Source organism: Heterodontus francisci, chromosome 41 (genome assembly GCF_036365525.1).
Source record: "Heterodontus francisci isolate sHetFra1 chromosome 41, sHetFra1.hap1, whole genome shotgun sequence".
Taxonomy (NCBI): Eukaryota; Metazoa; Chordata; class Chondrichthyes; order Heterodontiformes; family Heterodontidae; genus Heterodontus; species Heterodontus francisci.
In genome coordinates, this window is record NC_090411.1 from 32,326,909 (window position 1) to 32,345,287 (window position 18,379).

Genomic DNA, 18,379 nt, shown 5'->3' on the forward strand with positions numbered 1-18,379 from the left:
TTCAAACACATGGGATCCAGGGTGAGCTAGCCAATTGGATACAAAATTGGCTTGATGATAGGGTGGTAGTGGAGGGTTGTTTTTCAGATTGGAGGCGGGTGACCAGTGGTGTGCTGCAGGGATTGGTGCTGGGCCCTCTGCTGTTTGTCATATATATTAATGACTTGGATGTGAAAGTAGGGGGCATGATTAGTAAGTTTGCAGATGACACCAAAATTGGTGGTATAGTGGACAGTGAAGAAGGTTGTCTAAGGTTACAACAGGATATAGATCAACTGGGAAAGGGGGCAAGGGATTGGCAAATGGAATTTAACGCAGACAAGTGCGAAGTGATGCACTTTGGGAAGTTAAACCAGGGCAGGACATATACAGTGAATGGCAGGGCCCTGGGGAGTGTTGTTGAGCAGAGAGACCTTGGGGTGCAAGTACATAGTTCCCTGAAAGTGGCAACACAGGTTGGTGAAGAAGGCGATTGGCATGCTTGCCTTCATCGGCCGAGGCATTGAGTAGAAGAGTTGGGACGTCATGTTACAGTTGTACACAACGTTGGTTAGGCCGCATTTGGAGTACTGTGTGCAGTTCTGGTTGCCACACTACAGGAAAGATGTGATTAAGCTAGAGAGGGTGCAGAAAAGATTCACAAGGATGTTGCCTGGTTTGGAGGGCTTGAGTTATAAAGACAGAATGGATAGGCTGGGTCTGTTTTCTCTGGAGCGAAGGAGGCTGAGAGGGGACACGATAAAGGTATATAAAACTATGAGAGGCATAGATAGGATAGATAGCCAGAGTCTGTGTCCCGTGGTAGGGGTGACTAAAATTAGAGGGCATAGATTTAAGGTGAGAGGGAGGAGGTTTAAAGGGGATCAAAGGGGTAAATTTTTCACATAAAGAATAGTGGGTATCTGGAATGAGCTGCCAGAGGAGGTGGTGGAGGCAGGAACAGTAGCAACATTTAAGAGGCATCTGGACAGGTACTTGAATGAGCAAGGCATCGAGGGATATGGAATTAATGCAGGCAGGTGGGATTAGTATAGATAGGCATTATGGTCGGCATGGACGAGGTGGGCCAAAGGGCCTGTTTCTGCTGTACGAGTCTGACTCTATGACTCTAAAAGTGTTTCCAAATTTCACTCCTGAAAGGTCTGGTTCTAATTTTTTGACAATCTCCCCGAGTCCTAGACTTGCCAACGGGTGGAAGTAGTTTCTCTCTGCCAGCCCTGTCTGCTCCCCTTAATATCTTGAAAACTTTGCTCAAATCATCCTTTAACCTTCTAAATTCCAGGGAATACAACTCTAGATTCTTTAATCTCGCCTCATAATTTAACCCTTGGAGTCCAGGTATCATTCTGGTAAACCTACACTGCACTCCCTGCAATATATCCTTGAGGTGTGGTCACCCAGAACTGCTCATAGTAACTGGTGTGGTCTAACCAGGGCTGAAGCATAACTTCTACCCCTGGTATTCCTTGTATTCTTGTGCTCTAGATATAAAAGCCAGCATCCCATTAAACTTCTGATTTTTTTTTTGTACGTGAGATTTTAATCTATATTCCTGGACTCTCAAATCTCTTTGGACTTTCGCTTTTTCTAGCTTTTCACCATTTCGGAAGTATTCTGTCCTATCTTTTTACTATCCAAAATGGATGGCCTAGTACTTGTCTCCTCTTCTGAGATAAAATTTAAGGTACGCTAATGGGACAGAGTAGAAAGAAATCTTGTATTTCTATACCGCCTATCGTGTTCTTATGAAATTCAAAAGCACTTCACCGGGTATGAGACCTTAGTCACTGGTAATCATTGGATGGACAAACACAGTAGCCAAATTAGATATGCAAAAGTAAATTAGCATTTTATCTGAGTTTGATCAGAGGCAGATACTAAATTGGACACATCCTTGCTATTTGTTAGATGTTATGAGGGATATCTTTACATGCATCAGTTTACTCTAAAAGACAATGGAGCACTTCACAATGAATTCTGAGTTTACAGAACGTATTCTCATCCTGGAGTGTAGTTTTAGACCGACAGACGCCTAATTCCAAGCACTGCGACTGAGTGATGCCAACACTTCATCAAGGAAGCTTTATTCCCCACCTAGCCCATTTTTTAAATATAAGGTGGAATTTATACCCCAGGCCCCTTTTATATATTTTATGTCGAAGGGGCCTTTATTCCTCAGGCCCCCTGCATATACATTTTATAAAAATAACTTTATTAAAAAAACAGATAAATAAAACAAACTCAAATTAAAATGCCATTCTCGGCGTCAATTATGCACTCCAGTCCCTGCGGTGCCCACCGGTCGCAGAAGGCCTCAAGCGTACCGGCGGACACCGCATGCTCCTTCTCCAGAGACACCCGGGAGCGAACGTAACCGCGGAAGAGGGCCAGGCAATCGGGGAGGACGGACCCCCCGACGGCCCACAGCCTTGACCTGTGAATTGCCACCTTGGCCAGGCCCAGGAGCAGACCGACGAGGAGATCCTCCTCCCGGCCCATGCCCCTCCTCACCGGGTGCTCAAAAATCAGGCGCGTGGGACTGAAGTGCAGCCAAAACTTGAGGAGCAGCCCCTTCAAATACTCAAACAGGCGCTGCAACCGCGCACACTCCATATATACATGGAACACGGATTCGTCCAGGCCGCAGAAATTACAGGCGGCCTGGACGAATCCGTGAACCTACTTAAAAGTCTATTGCACGGGACTGCCTTGTGCAACACCCTCCACCCCAGGTCCCCGATGTAAAGGGGAGGACTCCCGCGTAGAGAGACCTCCATCGGGGTTTCCCCTCGCCACCAGATGGCAACGCGGACTGCCAAGGCGTGTCCAGCGGGCTGACGAGGGTGAGGAAGTGGAGAGTGTGCAGGAGCAGCCCGTACAGGAGACCCCTCCGCGCTGATTGGAATGGTACGGATGGCATTTCCGAGAGGCGGCTCGGGTTGTGTGGGACCGACTCCCGAGGAGGGTTTCGGGGCCTTGGTCCAATAAGCAGTTCCGGCCGAGCGGGGGTCAGCTCAACTGGGAACGCTCCTCGCTCCCAAACCCCCTCGTCATCCACAGTGAGGGGCGCCCCGGGGGCTTCGGCTACTCCTCCGCACATCGGTCCGTCCCCGGAGTCGGCCGCCCGGGCAGCCGAGGTGCTCTCCTCCACTGGCGGGGTAGCGCCCTGACTGGAGGCGACCATGTTTCAGACTCAGAATAGATCCCGGTAAAAGACAGGCAACTCCCTCAGAGAAGCGCGACTAACAGACTCCGCCAGGAGCTGCGTGTCGTCTGGAAGGCAGTGTCACTGGCGGAAAAAATACGTCGCCAGCACGCACCATCTGGGAGGACGCTCGACGTACGGGTATCTCTGCAGGGTCCGAAGGCGGAGAGTCGCAGCCTGGGTGCAGACGCACACCAGCGGCTGGCCGCCCTCCTCGATCAGGAGACTCAGGACCGCAGCAGAGACCCAGTGTTTGCTCTTGCACCAGAAGAAATCAGCGAGCTTCTTCTGGATCTTGGTGGTGAATGCAGGGGCCAAAGTGACCAACTGGTACCACAACATTGAGGCCACCAGTTGGTTTATGACCAGCGCTCGGACCCTGTAGGAAAGCACTCGGAGCAGTCCTGTCCAGCGCTCCAGCCGAGTGGTGACTTTCGCCTCCAACCCCCGCCAATTTGCGGCCAGGCTTCCTCAGTGGGGCTAAGGTGGACTCCCAGATAGAGGAGGTGTGTGGTGCTCCACGCAAAAGGTGTCAACTCCTCCGGCAGGGAGTCCACCCGCCACTGACCCACCAGGAGACCGGAACATTTCTCCCAATTGATCCTCGCGGAGGATGGGGCAGAAAAGGTCTGCTGGCAGTCGTGCATCCTCCGCAAGTCAACGGGATCTGTGATCGCGAGGAGCACGTCATCGGCGTAAGCCGAGAGGACGACCCGCATGGCCGGCTCGCGCAGAGCCAACCCCACCAACCTCCTGCAAAGCAGGCACAGGAACGGCTCCATGCAGATGGTATACAATTGGCCGGACATGGGGCATCCCTGACGCACTCCTCTACCAAAGCGAAGGGGCGCCGTCAAGGACCCGTTAACTTTGACTAGACACTCTCTGGCGGCGTATAAAAGTCAGACTTGGGCCACAAAATGAGGCCCAAGTCTGAATGCGCGCAGAGTCCCGAAAGGTTATTCGTGATCCACCCTGTCGAACACCTTCTCCTGATCGAGGGAGAGAAAGTCGACTGACAGACCAGTCCTCTGGGAAAGATGGATCAGGTCCCGGACCAGGTGGATGTTGTCCTGGATGGACCTGCCCGGGACCATGAAGGACTCGTCAGGGTGGATCATGTGGGCCAGCACGGAGCCCAGGCGGGTAGACATAGCCCGGGTAAAGATCTTATAATCCGTGCTGAGGAGGGAGACCGGACGCCAGTTTTTAAGCAGGCGGAGATCGCCCCTCTTCGGCAGCAGGACGATGACCACCCTGCGCCACGAGAGGGACATCTCCCCGGTCGCCAGGCTTTCCCCCAGCACATCCCAGAACGCCCTGAGGAACTCCATGGTCAGCCCGTCCAGCCCCGGGGATTTGCCCCTCAAGAGCTGGTGGAGGGCGCCGGTCAGCTCTGCCAACGTGAGCGGAGCTTCCAATCCTTCGGCGCCCTCCGGGATGACCTGCGGCAGGTCCTCCCACAAAACTCTGCGCGCGTCCCCGCTGGATGAATCCAGAGAGAACAACGCACTGTAATAAGTACGGACCAGAAGGCCCATTCCCTCCGGATCCGTGATGGAGGATCCATTGTCGGCCAGCAGCTCGACAAGCCGCTTACAGAACCCCCCCCATTTTTCGAGCGAGTAGAAGAAGGGTGAGGCGCGATCCAAATCTTCCAGGATCTGGATCCGCGACCTCACGTAAGCGCCTCGGGACCCTGTGAGCTGCAGGTCCCTCAGCGCGCCCTTCTTCTCTTTGTACGCCTGCCACAGGGCCGGGTCCATGATGGCATGACCGAGACAGGACTCCAAGTCGAGCACCTCCCTCTCAAGGCGCCCAATCTCGGCTTCCCGCCTCTTGGTCGACCCCTTCACGTACTCCTGACAGAAGACACAGATGTGAGTCTTGCCCATGTCCCACCATAGCCTCAAGGTGGGGAAGCCCCCCTGCTTCCTTCTCCAGTCTGCCCAGAATTGACAGAACGAGTCCCGGAATTTGTTTAACTTGGTTAACGTGCCAGTACGCGGACCCCGCCCACGTGCGGAGTGGAGTGAACTCCGCCCACACCAGGTGGTGGTCCGAGCACAGTACCAGACGCATGGAGGCCGCCGAGACGCGGGAGACGTACGCCTGCGAAAAGTAGAGGCGGTTAATTCGCGACCCTCCTCCTCCAGACCTCCACGTGAAGGCGCTGGAGTCGGGATGGAGATTCCATCATACGTCCACCAAGTTGAGGGAGCTGATCAGTCCCCTCAACTTCTCCACCGACACTTGGCCGCGCTGGGGACCGGAGCGATCCCCCACCTCAAGGGTCCAGTTAAAATCGCAACCCCCCCCGAGGATGATGCACTCGCCGCTATCGATGGAACTCAAGAGAGCGGCCACTTCTTCAAAGAAGCACTCTTGTGCCGGGCCTGGGCACATACATGGTCACAAGGTGGAGCGGCACGCTACCCAGGCGAACGGCGAGGTGGAGCAAGCAGCCCAGCACTGGCTCCTTGACCCCCAAGATCTCCGGCTGAAAAGCACATTGAGGTTAGTTCTCTAGGAGATTAATACTTTTTGTTATTAACAAGATAGCCACCCCACAGGAGATAGAGGTGAGGTGACTCATGTAGACCCCACCTGCCACTCCAGGAGTCAGGTGGCTTCATCTCCCGGAACGGTGTGAGTTTCCTGCAGAAAGCTCACCGCGTATCTCCCTTCCCTGAGGACTGAGAGATTGTGAAATCTGCGGTGAGACCCCCTGCTGCCAGTGATGTTGAGGCTGGCTATGGTTATCTTCATGTCAAAGGTACTTAAAAACTGTCACTGACACCTCACTGTGAAGAGGGAGCGGAAGTGCACCTGGCCTTCCACTCCCCCAGCAACCCATTGAGGAACACGTTAAATCGGGGCCTCCCAACCAGCTTCACGCCCACGCCCTTGCCCGCTTTCTAGAGGGCGGCACTGATGGACTGAATGATCAGCGCCAGATTCGACCAACGGCCGAGGACCAGCTGAACTTTATTGCAGCAACCCCTGCAAGCCACGAGGAAATCCCAGAGTTCCGCTGTGGGGCTGAGAGGAGACTCGGTGGGAGGCACGAGGGACTCCACCACCTCACTGGCGATGGAATCAAGATTGTCCTCCGTGCCCCACACCGAGTCCCCGTCCTCCTCCGGGTCGTCACCGCCAGTGGCCAACACACCCACCACACACTGTGGGGCGGACGTCCCGGCCGCACTTGCTGGTCCTGCCTCCGTCATGATCCCACCCCCAGGATCGATGGAGGAGGAGCCCTCTCTGGGTTCTATAATGGAACTGGAGCCTGTGGATGCCAGCGTTTCAGGACCCCCCTCCACCTCCGTCCCCAGGCCAATGAGTGGTCCGGGGAGATGGAAGTGCCCGACTCTGCAAATGTAGCCGGAGACGGGACCGGAGGTGGAGAGAGGAGGCCATCTCCCATCCTGTCAGTGCCCACAGGACCAGCACAGGGAATTACACAGATTGGCCTCTGGGTCGGGTACATCCTGGGCAGCAACGTCAGGCTGTTGGGAGGGCGGCCCCTCATAGGTCTCGCCCTCACCCAGGACACCCGACCCATAGGCCAAAGGAATGATTTCTCCCGTGGGGTCCACAGATTCCATACCAAGGGCGGGTCCCCCACCTCAGGAGTTGACAAGATTACAGGGGCTGCTCCCCCACCTCCATTCCGAGGGGTGGAGGGTTCCTGCCCAGGGCTCGAGGCCCTGATCGTGCTGGTGGCAGGGGGAGCCTGAGGACCCACGCCAGGAGATGGACCCTGTGGTTCAGGGCCTTCTGCAGAGGAGGGACATCTCCTCCTCTTATTTCGGGAGGCGCGCGGGTGCTCAGAGAGCTCCATGTCATCAGGGGCCTCTGCCTCCACACCCTCATTTTACCTGGTCACCCTGGGCCTGAGCCCAGCCCTGGGGCAGATGGATTCCCGGGAACGGGCCTTGGGCTGAGCTCAGGCTTGGGTTGTGCCATGGTGTCCAGGGGACGCGCCTCTCGATGATTATTTTTCCTCCACGCCTCCCTTCCACTTGGGCACCCCCCTCCCCACCGGAGGCCGTGAAAACCACAGCCTCTCGCACCGACTGAACGGTATCTGGTGAAGGCATGGGGGGAGTGAGAGGAGGTGCAGCGGCGCCACCCTGGGCTGCCGAGGTGGAGTTGGCAGCCGGGAGGTTGGGGCAGTTCTTACGAACATGCCCCACCCCCTTGCAGACATGGCACCGTGCCCCATCCAAGGTCCAGAAGATGCGGTAGGCCGTCCCCTGGAACTCTCCATTGAAATGGCCCTGTGTGACCTCCTCCCGCACCAGCTGCATGAATAGCTGGCGGCGGAAGGAGTACACATGCTGGAGGCTGTTCTCCCGAAGACTGAGCGGGACTTTGGTGAGCCCTGTCTTTACTACCCCCAGATGGTGCAGATGAGGAAGGAGGAGCTCACCAGGAATGAAGGGCAGGACATTTGACAAAATGATTCGTTGTGCAATGGCCTCCAGGGGGTCCACTGGCAGAAAGGTCCCGCCCACGGTGAGCCCCTTGCTCAGAGCCAGGGACACCGCCCGCTCGGTCTTCAGGAATAACACTGCCTTCCCATACATTTTAGAGGCAGCAACAATGACCAAAGGGCCGACAACCTCGGCCATTGCTTTCACGCATGCCTCTATCGTCATGTTCGGGTGGATGTAGCTCTTGACCCCATGCTTAGATATTATCAGCGCAAACGGTGACGGGGCAACAGGTGCAGCTGCAGCAGCCGCGGCAGCATATGTACGGGAGGGCCCCACCACCGGCGAAGGAGGGCTTGCCATGGGGTCTAAGAGCCACGTCCACCCCCAAGAAACAAAGCAAATTTACACAGTTGAAACAAAAAAAACAAACTTTAAACAAAGTGGTTTGGGAGTAGAGGAGGACAGGGGTAGGAAGGTAAAGGAAAAGGGGAGGATAGGTGACTGAGTGGAGGAAGGGAGAAAGGCTGAAATGGATGTTTGTTCCATCTGCTAGTTGGAGCACTTTTATAACAATTAGTCCATAACTATTAGTTGTCTTCCAGTTGGGGGAGGCTTCTTCACCTGGAACAGCTAGAGCTGCCTGGTACTCTCCTCTTCTGATTTTCACAAAAAGTCTTCACCCGGGCAACTCCAGCTGTCCCGAGCAGGCAGTCGGGGTGGGGAGGGAGCTCCCTTTGTGCAAACACCAATACAAATACAGGGGCCCCCTACCGGTTTTGGCAGCCCCAGCCCTCAGTCTTCCAGCCTCTTCTCCCTCCCCCAAACAGTCCAAACTTAAAGTCTTTCAGGTGCTCTCACACCCACCTCTCCAAAACAATTGCAGCCTTCCTTGATGGTTTCACTTGTCTCTCCACTCTGCAGTTGCAGCTGCTCCCCCTGATTGCAGACAGGAAGTGCTCCACAAATTGCCCAGCCAATCCCATTTTTTTTTTTTTTGTTCCCTGTTTTTTTTTTTTTTTCTTTTTTTTTATGTCGAGGGGGCCTTTATTCCTCAGGCCCCCTTTATATATTTTTCACATCGAGGGGGCCTTTATCCCTCAGGCCCCCTTTATGTACATATTTACAGTTTTAAAATAACTTTATTAAAACAGATAAATAAACAAAAAACTCAAATTAAAATGCCATTCTCGGCGTCGACGATGCACTCCAGTCCCTGCGGTGCCCACCGGTCGCGGAAGGCCTCAAGCGTACCGGCGGACACCGCATGCTCCTTTTCCAGGGACACCCGGGCGCGAACGTAACCGCGGAAGAGGGGCAGGCAATCGGGGAGGACGGAACCCCCGACGGCCCGCAACCTGGACCTGTGAATTGCCACCTTGGCCAGGCCCAGGAGCAGACCGACGAGGAGATCCTCCTCCCGGCCCAAGCCCCTTCGCACCGGGTGCCCAAAGATCAGGAGCGTGGGACTGAAGTGCAGCCAGAATTTGAGGAGCAGCCCCTTCAGATACTCAAATAGGGGCTGCAACCTCGCACACTCCGTATAAATGTGGAACACGGACTCGTCCAGGCCGCAGAAAGTACAGCTGGCCTGGGAGTCCGTGAACCTGCTTAAAAGCCTATTGCACGGGACTGCTCTGTGCAGCACCCTCCACCCCAGGTCCCCGATGTAAAGGGGGAAGACTCCCGCGTAGAGAGACCTCCATCGGGGTTTCCCCTCGCCGCCAGATGGCAACGCGGACCGCCAGGGCGTGTCCGGCCGGCTGACGAGGGCGAGGAAGTGGAGAGTGTGCAGGAGCAGCCCGTACAGGAAACCCCTCCGCGCCGATTGGAATGGCACGGAGGGCATTCCCGAGAGGCGGCTCGGGTTGTGCGGGACCGGCTCCCGAGGAGGGTTTCGGGGCCTGGGTCCGATGAGCAGTTCCGGCCCAGCGGGGGTCAGCTCGGCCGGGATCGCTCCGCACTCCCGAGCCCCCTCGCCACCCGCAGTGAGGGGCGTCCCGGGGGTTTCGGCTACTCCTCCGCCCGCCGGACCGTCCCCGGAGTCGGCCGCCCGGACAGCCGAGGCGCTCTCCTCCGCCGGCGGGGGAGCGCCCTGACTGGAGGCGACCATGTTCCAGACTCGGAAAAGATCCCGGTAAAAGACAGGCAACTCCCTCAGAGAGGCGCGGCTAACGGACTCCACCGGGAGCTGCGTGTCGTCTTGAAGGCAGTGACACTGGCGGAAAAAATACGTCGCCAGCGCACACCATCTGGGAGGACGCTCGACGTACAGGTATCTCTGCAGGGTCCGAAGGCGGAGAGTCGCAGCCTGGGTGCGGACGCACACCAGCGACTGACCGCCCTCCTCGATCGGGAGACTCAGGACCGCGGCAGAGACCCAGTGTTTCCTCTTGCCCCAGAAGAAATCGACGAGTTTCTTCTGGATCTTGGTGGCAAATACAGGGGGCGGGGCCAAAGTGACCAACCGGTACCACAACATGGAGGCCACCAGTTGGTTTATGACCAATGCTCGGCCCCTGTAGGAAAGCACTCGGAGCAGTCCTGTCCAGCGCCCCAGCCGAGCGGTGACTTTCGCCTCCAACTCCTGCCAGTTTGCCGGCCAGGCTTCCTCAGCGGGGCTAAGGTGGACTCCCAGATAGAGGAGGTGCGTGGTGCTCCACGCAAAAGGTGTCATCTCCTCCGGCAGGGAGTCCACCCGCCACTGACCAACCAGGAGTCCGGAACATTTCTCCCAATTGATCCTCGCGGAGGACGCGGCAGAAAAGGTCTGCTGGCAGTCGCGCATCCTCCGCAAGTCAACGGGATCTGTGATTGCGAGGAGCACGTCGTCGGCGTAAGCCGAGAGGACGACCCGCATGGCCGGCTCGCGCAGAGCCAATCCCGTCAACCTCCTGCGAAGCAGGCACAGGAAGGGCTCCACGCAGATGGTATACAATTGGCCGGACATGGGGCACCCCTGACGCACTCCTCTCCCAAAGCGAAGGGGCGCCGTCAAGGACCCGTTAACTTTGACTAGACACTCTGCGGCGGCGTATAAAAGTCGGACCCGGGCCACGAAATGCGGCCCGAGTCCGAAAGCGCGCAGAGTCCCGAAAAGGTAATCGTGATCCACCCTGTCGAACGCCTTCTCCTGATCGAGGGAGAGAAAGGCGACCGACTGACCAGTCCTCTGGGAAAGATGGATCAGGTCCCGGACCAGGTGGATGTTGTCCTGGATGGACCGGCCCGGGACCGTGTAGGACTGGTCGGGGTGGATCATGTGGGCCAGCACGGAGCCCAGGCGGGTAGACATAGCCCGGGCAAAGATCTTATAATCCGTGCTGAGGAGGGAGACCGGACGCCAGTTTTTAAGCAGGCGGAGATCGCCCCTCTTCGGCAGCAGGACGATGACCGCCCTGCGCCACGAGAGGGGCATCTCCCCGGTCGCCAGGCTTTCCCCCAGGACCCGCGCGTAATCGTCCCCCAGGACGTCCCAGAACGCCCTGAGGAACTCCACGGTCAACCCATCCAGCCCTGGGGATTTGCCCCTCGAGAGCTGGTGGAGGGCGCCAGTCAGCTCCGCCAACGTGAGCGGAGCCTCCAATCCTTCGGCGCCCTCCGGGCTGACCTGCGGCAGGTCCTCCCACAAAACTCTGCGCGCATCCTCGCTGGACGGATCCGGAGAGAACAACGCACTGTAATACGTCCGGACCAGGAGGCCCATTCCCTCCGGATCCGTGATGGAGGATCCGTCGTCGGCCAGCAGCTCGACGAGCTGCTTACGGACCCCCCGCCATTTTTCCAGCGAGTAGAAGAAGGGTGAGGCGCGGTCCAAATCTTCCAGGATCTGGATCCGCGACCTCACGTACGCGCCTCGGGACCCTATGAGCTGCAGGTTCCTCAGCGCGCCCTTCTTCTCTTTGTACGCCTGCCACAGGGCCGGGTCCGCGACGGCATGACCGAGGCGGGATTCCAAGTCGAGCACCTCCCTCTCAAGGCGCCCGACCTCGGCTTCCCGCCTCTTGGTCGACCCCCTCGCGTACTCCTGACAGAAGACGCGGATGTGAGTCTTGCCCACATCCCACCATAGCCTCAAGGAGGGGAAGCCCCCCTGCTTCCTTCTCCAGTCGGCCCAGAATCGACAGAACGAGTCCCGAAATCGCACGTCCTCCAGCAGCCGGTTGTTAAAGTGCCAGTACGCAGACCCCGCCCGCGTGCGGAGCGGAGTGAACTCCGCCCACACCAGGCGGTGGTCCGAGCACGGCACCAGCCGCATGGAGGCCGCCGAGACACGGGAGACGTACGCCTGCGAAATGTAGAGGCGGTCGATTCGCGACCCCCCTCCTCCAGACCTCCACGTGAAGGCGCTGGAGTCGGGATGGAGATTCCGCCAGACGTCCACCAAGTTAAGGGAGCTGATCAGTCCCCTCAACTTCTCCACCGACGCTTGGCCGCGCTGGGGACCGGAGCGATCCCCCACCTCGAGGGTGCAGTTAAAATCCCCCCCGAGGATGATGCACTCGCCGCTATCGATGGAGCTCAAGAGAGCGGACACTTCTTCAAAGAAGCGCGCTTGCAACGCGCCGGGCCTGGGCGCGTACACGTTCACAAAGTGGAGCGGCACGCTACCCAGGCGAACGGCAAGGTGGAGCAAGCGGCCCGGCACTAGCTCCTTGACCCCCAAGATCTCCGGCTGAAAAGTCGGGGCCAACAAGATAGCCACCCCACTAGAAATAGGGGTGAGGTGACTCATGTAGACCCCACCCTGCCACTCCAGGAGCCAGGTGGCTTCGTCTCCCGGAACGGTGTGGGTTTCCTGCAGAAAGCTCACCGCGTATCTCCCTTCCCTAAGGACTGAGAGATTGTGAAATCTGCGGTGAGCCCCTCTGCTGCCGTTGATGTTGAGGCTGGCTATGGTTATCTTCATGTCAAAGGTACGTAAAACCCGTCACCAACAGCTCACTGTGAGGAGGGAGTGGAAGTGCACCTAGCCCTCCACTCCCCCAGCAACCCATTGAGGAACACATTAAAACGGCGCCTCTCAACCAGTTTCACGTCCGCGCGCTTGCCCGCTATTTTAAGGGCGGCACGGACGGACTGGATGATCAGCGCCAGATTCGACCAACGGTCGAGGGCCAGCTGAACTTTATTGCGGCAACCTCTGCAAGCCGCGAGGAAATCCCGGAGTTCCGCCGTGGGGATGAGAGGAGATTCGGTGGGAGGCACGAGGGACTCCACCACCTCACTGGCGATGGAATCAAGATCATCCTCCGTGCCCCGCACCGAATCCCCATCCTCCTCCGGGTCGTCACCGCCAGCGGCCGACACATCCACCACACACTGTGGGGCGGACATCCCGGCCGCGCCAGCTGGTCCCGCCTCCGTCACGATCCCACCCCCAGGATCGATGGCGGAGGAGTCCTCTCTGGGTTCTATTGTGAAACTGGAGCCTGTAGGCACCAGCGGTTCAGGACCCCCCTCCACCTCCATCCCCAGGCCAATGACTGGTCCAGGGGAGACAGAAGTTCCGGACTCCGGGAAACCAGCCGGAGCCGAGACTGGAGGCGGCGAGAGGAGGCCATCTCCCGCTCCGCCAGCACCCACAGGCCCAGCAGATGGGGTAGCATTCTCAGTTATAACTGGGTCGGGTGTCTCCTGGTTGGTGGTGGACTCCGGCTGGGAGGCCCGACCCTCTGGGGCCTCGCCCTCCCCTTCATTCAGGACACCCGACCCAGTAGCAGTGGCGGAATGGGCGGTTTCCCCAGGCTCCCCCACCACAAGCAGGGCCCCACTTACTCCTTCAGGAGGGGCCTCACGTACCGGGGCCATCCCCTCCCCTCCATCCTGAGGAATAGGGAGCACCTGCCCGGACTTTGCAGCCTTGGTGGTGGCGGTAGGGGGCACCTGAGGACCAGAAACAGGAGGCAGCTCCCCTCCAACAGATGGGCCCTGCACCTCAGGGCCCTGTGTTATTTCTGTGGAGGGGTGCCTTCTCCTCTTTTTCGCACTTGGGCGCGGAGACTCAGAGACCTCCATGTCATCAGAGGCCTCCGCCTCCGCACCCTTTTTTCCTTTTTTAGTCACCCTGGGCCTGAGCCCAGCCCTGGGACAGGTGGATTCCATGGGAATGGGCTTTGGGTTGAGCTCAGGCTCGGGTTGAGTCAAAGTGTCCAGGGGACGCGCCTCACGATGTTTCTTTTTTCCCCGCGTCTTCCTTCCGCTCGGACGGACGCTCCCCTCCCCGCCAGAGGCTGTGAAAACCACAGCCTCCGGAACCGACTGAGCGGTGTCTGTTGGATGTGCGGGGGGAGTGGGAGGAGGTGCTGTGGAACCACTCTGGGCCGCCGAGGTGGAGCTGGCGGCCGGGAGGTTGGGGCAGTTCTTCCGAACATGCCCCACCCCCTTGCAGACGTGGCACCGCGCCCCGTCCGAGGTCCAAAAGACGCGGTAGGCCGTCCCCTGGAACTCCACATTAAATTGGCCCTCCGTGTCCTCCTCCCGCGCCAGCTGCATAAATAACTGGCGGCGGAAGGAGTAGACATGTTGGAGGCTGTGCTCCCGAAGACCAAGCCGGACTGGGGTGATCCCCGACCTCACCTCCCCCAGATGGTGCAGGTGGTGGAGGAGGAGCTCACTGGGAATGAAGGGTGGGACGTTGGACAACATTATCCGATGCGCAGTGGCCCCCAGAGGGTCCACTGGCAGGAAGGTCCCCCCCACAGTGAGCCCTTTACTCAGGGCCAGGGACACCGCCCGCTCGGTCTTCAAAAAGAACACAGCCTTCCCATACATCTTTGAGGCCGCAACAATGGCCGAGGGGCCGACAACCACGGCCATTGCCTTAACGCAGGCCTCAATAGACATGTTGGGGTGGGGATAGCTCTTCACCCCATGGCTGCATGTCAATAATTTAAAGGGTGACGGGGCCACGTGGGCAGCCACAGAAGCTGCAGCTGCGTAGGTAGTAGAGGGCCCCGCCACCGGTGATGAAGGGCTTGCCATGGGTCCAAGAGCTAAACCCACCCCAAATTGTGGACCTGCACACTAAATAACAGATTCACAGAAAAATTTGAAAAGACAAACAAACAAACAACAGGTTAGTGGAGAGGCTGAGGTAAGAGAGGAGAGGCAAAGGCAGGCTGGAAGGGATGACTTGCTTTCTGGAGGTGGTGCTCACAGTACACTTAAAACAAACAGTCTTTGAAGTTGGTCTTCCGGTCTTCTGGTTGGGGGAGTCGTCTTCACCTGGGTCAGCTGAAGCTGCCCAGGCACTATCTATCCCCTTCCGTCTGTTTAGCTGGGCAGCTTCAGCTGACCCAGGCTTGGCAATTGGGGTGGGGAGGGAGCTTCCCTGTGTGCTTTTGCAGCAGCACAGACTCCTGTTGAATTGGCAGCCCCACCCCTTGTTGTTCCAGCCACTTGTTCCTCCCCCAACAGTCCAAAGTAAATTACTGGTGTTCAGCACCCACCTCCAGACAAAGCCTTGTTTCCACAAAATGTCCCTTTCTTCTCTTTAATGGAGACTGTTGTTGGAGTTTTCCTCTGCTTGTTGGTAGCTGCTCTCCCTTGCTCAGTGCAGCTCCTCTCTCCACCTCTGCAACCTCCAACTGCCACCGGCACTGTCAGCTGCACCTCGTTGATGCACTCAGGCTCCCAAATCAGTGGGCAGCCAATCCCAGTGCTGTACCTGTCCTGGGAGTGTTTGATGGGGGACAGCGTAGAGGGAGCTTTACTCTGTATCTAACCCCGTTTTTTTTTTTTTCTTTTTTTTTTTTTTCGTACTCTACCTGTCCTGGGGAGTGTTTGATGTGGACAGCGTAGAGGGAGCTTTACTCTGTATCTAACCCCGTGCTGTACCTGTCCTGGGAGTGTTTGATGGGACAGTGTAAAGGGAGCTTTACTGTGTATCTAACCTGTGCTGTACCTGTCCTGGAAATGTTTGATGGGACAGTGTAGAGGGAGCTTTACTCTGTATCTAACCCATGCTGTACCTGTCCTGGGAGTGTTTGATGGGACAGTGTAAAGGGAGCTTTACTGTGTATCTAACCTGTGCTGTACCTGTCCTGGAAATGTTTGATGGGACAGTGTAGAGGGAGCTTTACTCTGTATCTAATCCGTGCTGTACCTGCCCTGGGAGTGTTGATGGGGACAGTGTTGAGGGAGCTTTACTCTGTATCTAACCCCCGTGCTGTACCTGCCCTGGGAGTGTTGATGGGGACAGTATTGAGGGAGCTTTACCCTGTATCTAAGCTGTTTTTTTTTCTGGTTTTTGGACGGAGCCTAGGCGTCAAGCAGTGATTGCCTCTTCCCATTCAGGACAGCCTCTGATGCAACAGGAACCCATGTGGGGTGCTGGTTTCTGGGCTTTTTTGAGGGCTGTACATGCCCTGGGAGTGTTTGATGGGGACAGTGGAGAGGAAGCTTTACTCTGTATCTAACCCCGTGCTGTACCTGTCCTGGGAGTGTTTGATGGGGACAGTGTAGAGGGAGCTTTACTCTGTATCTAACCATGTTGTGCTCAGTTGAGGAGTGTTTATTGGAGTTTTCTACAGCATGTTTTACAATAAGTCTAACCAGCTGTGCCCATCTGCATGCACATTTCGGCTCTCACTCTGGACCCAAGCCCATTTCTTCCAGCTCTCTCTTTTTCTCCTCTTGGGCCCCCAAACGCATCCCTCCTATCTCCTTTACCCCCTGTCACCCAGTCATGCCATGTTTTATTTCTTCCCTCACAGATTCTTTGCCTCCACAGTCCCTAGTCTAACCCATCATGATTCCTCTGTCTTCCTACTGCCATCGCAAGCTTCAATTCCCCTTGGATAGGCCCATAGCTACACTCCGAGCCTCTCTTGGCATTCACGAAAGGACTAGTTAAGGAACTCCCTTCCTAACAGCACTGTGGGTGTACCTACCCCACATGGACTGCAGTGGTTCAAGAAGGCAGCTCACCACTACCTTCTCAAGGGGCAATTAGGGATGGGCAATAAATGCTGGCCTAGCTCGCGACGCCCACATCCCAGGAATGAATATAAATAAAAACTATCTTCTGACTTCCTTGCTCCTTCCCTGTGGCACAGTAAATTGTGACTGTGAGATCACCGCCGTTTGCACCTGATACTAGGGGTAATGAGAGTCAGACAGCAGCTGGAATAAACAGGCATCCGCAAACACAGTCATTCACACTAGTCACCGCTATGAACTTCCCCACCTCTGGCCCAGTTGAAAGCTGTCTGGTTTAGGGTTGATGTGTTGCTGATCAGGTTGTGGAAAATGGACAGACGAGAGAGGGAGGCAGACAGACAGAGAGTGAAACAGAAATGGACAGATTTAGATACGGACAGAGAGAGGAAGAAACAGAATGAGATAGGAAAAGATAAGGACTGAATTATGCAAATAGAAAGGAAGAGTTGAGATGGAGTTATAAAGCTGGGTTGCAGCTTATCCTGAAACAATCTCAATATTCAGATTTTATTGTAATGTGACAGATCTGGAGGGTAATTAGGCAGAAATGGGGCAGCAGTGAATGGGTTAAACTCTGATGGGAATAGGCTGCTCAGTATCAATAAATGGGAATGGGTGAGTGAAAGGGTTAATCTCTGCTGGTAAACCGGTTGCACTGTGCATTAATAGTAAATTGAAGGACGTAGGAGTAAAGAATTAATCCCCTCTCGTGTTCGTCTATCCTGGGTCAAACCTTAAGTGGGAAGAGATGGGTGAAAGGGTTAATCCCTTCCACTGGCTGTTCCAAAATTAGTTGTAAAGAGAAGCAGTGTGTAAAAGAGACAATGCTATCTGCAAGTACACACCTGTATTTAGATTTGGACAAAATCCCTTGCGGCAGAAACTGGACACTTGAAAGCTTTTGAACTCTTGTCACCTAATTGAACAGTACTCCCTCAGCAAACTCTGAATGAAAATCTCCCGGTACCGATTCTTAATCGATGGAAACTTGCTGGATAAATCTGCGTGGAAACAGTGGTGCTAAACTGACAATCAGAAACCACAGCGTAAAATGAAATCCACCTGGGATTCAGCAAGCTGCACCTGGAGATTCCTCGCTAGCACTGAGCGACAAGGCATCGGCAACAGTGTCAAAATACACCTGAGACCTGAAGCAGCCGTTCTATACATAGAACATTTGTTTCAGGCTTCTATTCGCTTGCGTGTACTAAACCAAAAGCCAGTCCACAAACTAAATGTGTTTTACTTCCTCTTTGGGTTGGGCTGATACGTACGGGGTGAAGTCTACAGCACACCATTGTTAGTACAATCATTTGCTCAATTGCCTTTAGGCTTCCACAAGGTAAAGTCGATTTTCACCAGCACACAGAGAGAAATGAAGGGATCCTCCAGCAGAGCTTGTTGGGAGAGGGATTTCTGAACTGGATGTGGTGATTTCAGATCGGGACTGGAATGGGTCCCAACAGCCACTGGCCACTACTACTACTGACACTGATCCCAGCTTGGGTAAGTCTTGTGTCTTCTCTTTCTGATTATTAAATATTCTTCCCTAATCAAAGACCTTCTTACTCATGTGATGTTCTCAGTGCAATTTTGACAAAGAAATATTTTAGGGAAAGATGAATTTGTTGAAGTCCGTCCGTAAGTTATCTCAAGGTGACGGGGGAGAAATGGTATATGCAGAGTGGAGAGGGTTACAGAGTGAGGGGAGTGTTACAGAGAGGGAGGGGAGTGTTACACAGAGGAGAGAGTGTTAAGAAGTTTCAGAGTGTTACCTGGAGTTGAGTCT

The 18,379-nt window shown here is 55.8% G+C and overlaps 1 protein-coding gene across 1 annotated transcript in view; it reads left to right on the forward strand.

The window, feature by feature from the left end:
• The first annotated feature begins 17,942 nt into the window (after window positions 1-17,942).
• The window catches only part of LOC137353442 (receptor-type tyrosine-protein phosphatase H-like), a 65,130-nt gene continuing 64,693 nt past the window's right edge, over window positions 17,943-18,379 (forward strand). The window contains exon 1 of the mRNA XM_068019735.1: window positions 17,943-18,096. Within this exon, the coding sequence (XP_067875836.1) occupies window positions 18,043-18,096 (54 nt within the window). The 5' untranslated portion in view covers window positions 17,943-18,042. The remainder of the gene's footprint in view (window positions 18,097-18,379) is intronic.